We start from the raw sequence: 8,498 nt of genomic DNA, 5'->3' as shown, positions 1-8,498 counted from the left end.
TCCCATATTAAAAAAACAAACAATGTTAAAAAAAAAATTGTGGGCCCCATATATATTAAACAACAACTAATATTAAAAAAATAGTGCAAATTAATAATGTCAAAAAAAAAAAGTGCACCCCATATTAAAAAATCAAACAATATTCATGTAATTTTCAAAGTATCTCATTAAGTCAATAATGATGGATTCATTGCCACGTGCGTATTCGTAGCAAACACTAATATAATAAAGTTTTAAATACGGAGCACAAACTATAATGTTATATTAGTAGTAATATATATATATATATATATATATATATATATGCATAAAAATAGTGCAAATCAATAATGTCCAAAAAAAAGTGCACCCCGTATTAAAAAATCAAACAATATTCATGTAATTTCCAAAGTATCTCATTAAGTCAATAATGATGGATTCATTGCCACGTGCGTTTGCTACGTGAATCCCATATTAAAAAAATAAACAATGTAAAAAAAAAAAGTGCAGACTTTATATTCATAGCAAACGCTAATATAATAAAGTTTTAGATACGGAGCATAAATTACAATGTTATATCAATCGTGTTTTGAACATAGTATATATATATATATATATATATTATATGCATAAAAATAGTGCAAACTAATAATGTCCAAAAGGGTGGGCCCCATACTAAACAAAACCAAGCAATATAAAAAAATAAAAAAGAAACTATATAAAGCATGGGTTTAGACCCATGCTTCGTTGTCCGTTGTCCCTTAAAAAAAAAGGGTGGGCCCCATACTAAATAACACCGAGCAATAAAAAAAAAGGAAGAAAAAAAAGTGGAACTCACCATCTCCGAACTCATGGGGGAAAAAAAGTGCACCCTATATTATCAAAATCAAGCAATATCTAAAAAAAATAAAAATTGAACCCCATATTAAAAAAAATATAATGTTAAAAAAAAGTGCTGGCTTTGTATTCGTAGCAAATACTAATATAATAAAGTTTTAAATACGGAGCACAAACTATAATGTTATATTAATCGTATTTTGAACATAATATATGTATATATATTATATGCATAAAAATAGTACAAACTAATAATCTCCAACAAAAAAAAGGGTGCAACCCATAAAGGGTGGACCACATACTAAACAACATCAAGCAATATAATAAAAAAAAAATTAGAACCGACCATCTCCAAACTCACTGTAAAAAAAAAAAGTGGACCCCATATAACAAAATCAAGCAATATATAAAAAAAATAGTATTTCTTCGTTTAAATAGAAAATCAATTTCTACTTTGTTTCGTTTTAAACATGTAAAATTAATTTAATAATTTGAATTAGAATTATCCAAATCAAAATTGTAAAAAGGAAAATAGTTTCCTTCTAAACAAGTCTTCTCTTTTAAAAAATATTAATAAATTTGCCGATTTTATATTCATAGCAAAAATTAATATAATAAAATTTTAAATACGGAACACAAACTACAATGTTATATTAATCGTGTTTTGAACATAATATATACTCTCTCTATATATATATATATATAATCACTATTCAAAGACAACTACATATACATAGATGCACTATAATCTGAAGTGTTGGGCCCGTGCGCACGGGCATAGGACGTCTAGTTATTGGATAAGCACGACCCATATGTGTTGGTGGCATAAGCAACAGTATTGAAAACATGTTGGAATTTCGTAGGGGGAAATTTGATCTTTCCTTCTATTTGAGATGTACCATATGGTCGACAATTAAATCTACGGCCAAGGAATGTCAGAAAGAGGACACTCACTTCAATTTAATTAGGGCCTGTAAAATGTCCGTCATAATTTACATGACAGTATTTGATTTATACGGAATTTTAAAAAGAAAATTATGTAAAATAAATCATAGTTACTGTGTAACTATAAATCATCGCATGCATTAATTAAGAATAAAATAAGAAATTTAAAATTAATTTTAAAAAAAATAAGCATGCATGACGTCATTTTCGAAACATACTAAAAATGAAAGTATATCACTTAAATTGAGAAGAAAAGAATACGGCATCTTTCTAGTGACATTTGTACATAGTTTCCTAGTACAAATATAGCATTAGTAAATTGTAAGGATCTTAATTATCAAGGTAGATTAATCATAAGAAGAAAAAGACTGCATTTAAGGGATAAACACTCCAACTTCCTAATCTATTTTCACTTCCAGTAATCAAAAGAAGATATCAGCTTTGATTTCTTAGGAAGTATTCCCTCGGTTCTCTTTTACGAGACCTTCATATTAAAAAGATTCTTTTTTTCCCTTGTATATTTTTACAAATAAAAGAGAGATTTATTATTTTCTTTCAATAATACCGTTATCATTAAATTGGTACATAAAGTACTAAAATAAAATTTAAATTTTGAAAACATAGTGAATATAAGTAATTTAGTAAAATAAATCCTTAATAAATGATTTTTTAAGCGAGACGCCAAGTCAATAAAAGACTAGTAAAGGGGAACAGAGGTAGTATATAGGAAACTATAGGTACTACTAATTAAGTTTTTTTCTTGGCTCAAGTTATTAATTTTAAGTTACTCGACTAATTTCAATGCATTTGCCAAAGTTACTCGACTAATTTCAATGCATTTGTTTTTTCTTGGCTCGAGTTATTAATTTTAAGTTACTCGACTAATTTCAATGCATTTGCCAAAGTTACTCGACTAATTTCAATGCATTTGCCATCAATTAGGACGAGAAGAGACCATTCAGAAATTGAAACCGGCAAAGATGATACCACTCAAAAGATTTGATTTTTGATCATATAATAATTCTTCTTTGCAAATCATAAATAAAGATACAAAATACACACTTGATCAAATATAAAATACAATTGAAAGGCAATTCTGGCCAACATGGGCCAACATCAACTTACAATTTTTCTTGAATATTCTTGACCATTTTCCCCGGATGAAACATAAATGAAACATGTATAATGCACTTATATATATATATAAATTTCAAGAAAACGGAAGTTAAAAACCACAATCCATTCCTTGGAGAACACTTGGACGCTTCAATAACTTTATGCAACTATTCATGGCAATTAAGTGGGACCATCTCAAGCCACTCCAAAACAAAATACTTTTTATTCTTGATTTTTGTTTTTTTATATACACTGATCGTGTAAATTTTTCACACGATCAATGTGACTTAATTTTTTTTTTTCTTTTCACGAACCATACTAACACTCCGGTGTGTGAGTATGGTCTCTCATGGGGTCGTGACAATAATCATACACCTTATAGGTCCTCTGCACCCATAGCATGGCCTCAGTCTGCTGGCGGCTCAGCCCTCCACCCCCTGACGGGGAGCTGGAAGGTGAACGGCGACACGAGGGGCTCTCGTTAGCGGTGCAACCAGCGAGCTTGAAATTGCTACTATATTTTCCAACGAACGGTTGGTATTGATAATCGGCCTTAATTCTTCCATTCTCCGTTGCCCAAGATGATGCATCCCAAATTGAACCATACACATACATAGGTCTTTGTGGAAATGTAGCATCATCTTTCTTAGGGTATCTTCTAATTGGGACATCGTCGACAAAAAATCTGCATGTCACATTCAAAGAAAACAATAGCAAATACACGTTAGAGGAAAAAAACAAAAATAAAAGTAGGTCCTGTTGGTCACTTTACACTATTTATGAATGAGAATGATTTCGACAAAAATAGCATAAGGATTTTGACAAAAATGGCATAACTATACTTTATATTTTATGTCACCTAAAGGAGTAGATACATATCTATAATTCTTGTTTTTTTGCTAGTAGGTTTTACTCAATACTGTGTCTAGTTACTTGTCAATCTTTAAACTAATCTCAATTGATTAAGATGCCAAACATTTTGTGGTCGACAACACAACATGAATTTCGCCTTTATATAGAATTATCTTGATCCCAAAATGTGACATAGTTATTTCTAGAGTTTAATTACGACACGATGTTAGTGTACAAAATAATTACGCTACATATTTACAGACTAATTACAAGTAATTTTCTATAACAAACATAGATTGGTAACCTATAAAAAATAGCAAATGATAGGCCCTTTATAATGAAAAATCTCTTACACTCAATTTATACAAGTTAAATCCTTATTTATATAGCAAAGCACATTTTGCAATTGTTAGTGAGCTTGAGATACTATAAAATTTTATGGACTTCTTGTCATATGGAAGACGGTAAAATTCAAAAGTCGTTATTTTCGTACTTGTAATTAAAAAAAGACATAAATTCAAAAGTCATTGAAAAATAGCCAATTTTTAGAATCCGAAATCCATGATATTGTCATAGATTTCAAGAATCATTGAAATATCCTGGATTATTTTTTACCAGTTTAGGTTCAAAATTCATGACAATATTATCCTGTTCATAAAAGTATTACGTAGTTACTTTTCAGCGATGCTCCAACTCCGATTTATTTTTAAAACATTTGTCCCAAAAAGTGGCTAGCACCTACAATTTATTACTGAAAAGACTCTCTTTCCCTATCTTCCATGTGAATCAAATCCTTATTAGTGTGAATTATGTGTGTGTATTTGTATATTTGCATGGATGATATTGACTTAAAGTGGATAAAAACAGTATGATAAAGAAACATGAAAATGACTAAAGAATAGACAATAAGTAAATTGAAAAAAGTACTAACATGATTTCATTGGGATCCCAAAGAATAGCATAATGGTGATAAGCTTTTGTTGGGTCAAACCAAAGGTGAAATTTCATTTCTCTCCCAACAATATGTCCATCTCCACTTCCTCTTATGTACACATTTGTTTGTAAAGTATAGGGCTTGTTTGGCGTTGTTCCAAGAAATTCAATATCAATTTCATCATGGTTCCCTGGATAATCTTGATTGTTTGAAAGCTACAAAAAAAGAATTATGATAATATATTAAAACTCAACATATATCAATAAAAGTATAATATTCTCCTTTCGGGTATACATTTAATTAAATTTAATACTCACGTAGAAAGAAGTAATAACTCCAGCTGTGTAACCAGGATGTAGCTTCATATAAGCCCCAAAATAACCGGAACGATAATTTTTCAGAGATTTAAAGCCACTTCCTCCTGTATTTAAACATATATAAAAAGGTCAAAAACCAAAAAAATAGAACTATGTGAGATCCCATTTAAATTAAAACAAATGTGTAATAAAGGAATGTGAAAAGCCAATTAGATAAAGAGTTTAAGTTCTATATGCCCATTGTGAGAAGAAATTTACACTGTCTTGTCATTTATATCGTAATTATAAGTATGTGTTTATGATAAGCATTTCACCAGAGGCAAAACATATTAGGTGATTTCCTTCTAACCCCCTACACCTCTCTTTTTTTTTTTTCCTTTTGCTAAAATGCTTATTATAGATACTTACTCGGTATTTATGCTGGTGGGAGGTAACAGATACCTTGTGGAATTAGTCGGGGGTGCACGCATAAGCTAGCGCAGACACCATGGTTATAAGCATTAATTGATAACACGATAAAATTCCCGTTGAAAAATCACATGAGAAATTAACAATTTTATGGTAATGTAATACAGTGTAATGTCAATGTATACGGAAAAGAAAAAAAAACACAAGAGAGACAAGTAGTAAACACCTGTTTTATCAAGCCAGAGTGTTAAGGTACTTTGGTCTAAAGATTGATGTTGAGGACCCCAAAGGTTCCTAAAACCCTGGTTAAATCCTACAGATTGTACCCTAGAACTAGGATAGTAGCCAGGTGAAGGTGGACCTTGAGCATTGCTTCTTGAATTGAACAAGAAAAGCAAAAATACAGAAAGAAGAAAAGCCATATGGATATTATAAAAAATGAGTGCTTTAATGGCACTTGGTTGAGTGATGATGATAATGAGGTAGTACTCTTGTAGGATTGAAGGTAGAAGAACACATAGAGAGGGGTATATATGGAGATTTAAGAGAGTCCCACTAAAGTAGTACTCTTGTTGGAGGTTGATGGTAGTTATACATAGAGACAAATATCAAGAAATTTCTTTTTTTGATGCATACTCATGAATATAATATATGTGCAAATTGCAATAAATCAAGCCATCTGTGATCAGTATACTACTAAAGCTTACATTTCAATGGATCAATGAAAATTTCTCATAAATAAGTGTAAGTTTAATTTTCACCATATATTTTCATTTTTGAGGGAATGTCCGAGTATTTTAATGGTAAAGTTATCTCCGTCCACGGGTTCGAGTCGTAGAATCCTCGGGATGCTTATGTCATGATAGGTTGCCTACATTATGTCCCCTAGGGGCGACGACCCTTTTCCGGACTCTTAGAACAACATGAAAACTATCTACAATGATGACCTTTAGGTCACAATTAAAGCCTTAAAACTAACCACTAATACTTGTGTCAGAATAAACTGCGTACATCGCAACTTAAGACATTATAAGAAATATGATTTTTAACGATCACTTCTTAACGAAGGGACATGAATCTAGTTGTTATAAATATATTTGAACAACCAATTTTTTTACTGGTCTTAAAACCTATTTTTAACTCAATATTAACGAGGGGAAAATACTGCCATCGTTAAAAGCATAATAATCGGTGGCTTAACATTAATTATCAATAAAATATAAGTGCTACTTTTTCCCTCCTTTCCTTTTCCCCCACCCCACCCCAAAAAAGACATTAACTACGATCAAAACAGACACAACTTTTTCAAACCCTACTCGAACGCACAATACCCTTTTTATAAATTCCCTTTTTTTTCTTTTCTTTTCCTTTTCTTGATCCTCCCATAGAAAAATATTTTTTAAATAATAAGGTACTAAAGTATCTCTTATCTTTTTCCCCCTCTTATTTGAATTCATCAACAATATTTAGTTGGTTAGGATTTCTCGTTATGGGAAGCTAAAAAACAAAGAAGATGAAGGAAGAAATATAATGGCATAAGTGGTATTTTCCTTGTTTTTTTAATATACTTTTTTAATTAATTTTATTTCTTCTCTCCTTTTCATGCACATTTATTTATTACCTTATATATCTTCTTATTTTTCCGTTTCGTTTTTTTCATTGTGGCACTGCCGTTTCTTACGGCAAGTTAATTTTGAATCAACATTCTTTTCCAAATTAAAGAGACTTTCATTTAGCTTTGCCTATTTCCAAATTAATTACACATAAAACTCGCAGTTCAATAATATGCTTCAATTATTATAAATTGGAGTTTGACATCATTTTGTCCATATCCATTTAGTGTATCTTATCTGTTCTTCAAAAAGGATATATATATATATAGTACTATTTTTTGGGTGTATCTTATCTTTTCTTCAAAAAGGATATATATAGTAGTACTATTTTTTGGGTGTATCTTCTATCACTATTTTATTTTATCATAATGTGAATGAATAATTGGTTATTAATGAAGTTGTTGTATGCTACGTACTTGCAATTTCCTTACTCGTTAATTTGATAATATTCTTTTAGGATTCGTTTGGTTGGTGGACAGTAACCAACAATTCCTAGATAAAGTACGATCGCATTTGGTTAAACTTTTATTTTCAATATTAGCAGTACCGTAATTATTTGTACCATAATTGTGATATTGCAAAACTATGTCACCGAGAAGAACGAAATATTAATTAAATTTCTTTTGTTCACATATTCTCAATCTACAATATCAGTTCATTCCAAATGTGGAGCATTTTATTTTTAAAATGTTCAGATGTCCTTGACAAACTTCTTCAACAATCCTCGTCACATTGCTTTGAAAAACATGTTCAAAATGCATTTTTTCCTTCTTTTATTGTTGTTGCCAAATTCAGTGAATTTACACTGCATTAATACATATTGATTTTTTTTGAGTAGTTAAATATATATATATATATATATATATATATATATATATATATATCAATTTTTTTTTAGCTCTATATGGAGTGACAGTTATCTAAATTTATCTACTCATGCATGTGTCTGGTGTCAGATTCAGGCTATTAGATGTAAATGGTAAGTAAGACCTTTCCCATGTCAATTTATTATCATTTGTATGGAAATTGGAAAGTAAGAAAAGGAAAAAAAAAGAAGAAGAGGGAGAGCATTTACGTGAGATTGGTTTTGAGAGAATTGAATTTGGTTAGACAATATATGTCTTTGGTAAATAAGTTTTATAGTTGTATTCATTTATCATTGCCTCCGTTGAATTTGGTGTTTTATAACAATAAAACCTAATTTTCTATTGTCTCACACAACAAATCGATCCATTATCCGGTTTGCTTATATATAACTACTATAAAAAAAAAAGGTGAATTTCTGATGCACGTTCGAGCCGGAATCTCATTGAAAATATGGAATTTCCAAAGAATTTTTTGTTGGAGATTCATTTTTTAAGTAAGTGATAACTTAACATGCATCACTTTAATATATGATTCAAAATTCATGACGACCTTCTTTTTCTTCTTCCATCACCTTCTTCTATAATATTCATGAGTCCACACTCTCCCTAAAAACAATTATTTTTAATTAAG

At 30.1% G+C, this 8,498-nt stretch overlaps 1 protein-coding gene across 1 annotated transcript; it reads right to left on the bottom strand.

The window, feature by feature from the left end:
- Positions 1–2,745: 2,745 nt before the first annotated feature.
- On the bottom strand, positions 2,746–5,915 carry LOC132600462 (xyloglucan endotransglucosylase/hydrolase protein 31-like). The gene is made up of 4 exons (XM_060313642.1): positions 5,615–5,915; positions 4,981–5,084; positions 4,661–4,878; positions 2,746–3,562 (listed from the first exon to the last, which is right to left on the bottom strand). The coding sequence occupies exons 1-4, from the start codon at positions 5,808–5,810 to the stop codon at positions 3,196–3,198; spliced, it is 885 nt and encodes a 294-aa protein (XP_060169625.1). The 5' UTR covers positions 5,811–5,915; the 3' UTR covers positions 2,746–3,195.
- Positions 5,916–8,498: the final 2,583 nt, after the last annotated feature.

This window comes from Lycium barbarum, chromosome 6, assembly GCF_019175385.1.
Source record: "Lycium barbarum isolate Lr01 chromosome 6, ASM1917538v2, whole genome shotgun sequence".
NCBI classification, from domain to species: domain Eukaryota; kingdom Viridiplantae; phylum Streptophyta; class Magnoliopsida; order Solanales; family Solanaceae; genus Lycium; species Lycium barbarum.
This window is presented reverse-complemented; position numbering and strand designations above follow the sequence as displayed.

Excerpts from the sequence above, each read along its gene's own strand:
- LOC132600462 (XM_060313642.1), bottom strand. The coding sequence starts at position 5,810 with ATGGCTTTTCTTCTTTCTGTATTTTTGCTTTTCTTGTTCAATTCAAGA. Across the intron at positions 5,085-5,614 it reads ACTCTGGCTTGATAAAACAG|GAGGAAGTGGCTTTAAATCT; the intron begins GTGTTTACTACT and ends GTTTAAATACAG. Across the intron at positions 4,879-4,980 it reads GAGTTATTACTTCTTTCTAC|CTTTCAAACAATCAAGATTA; the intron begins GTGAGTATTAAA and ends CTTTTTTTGTAG.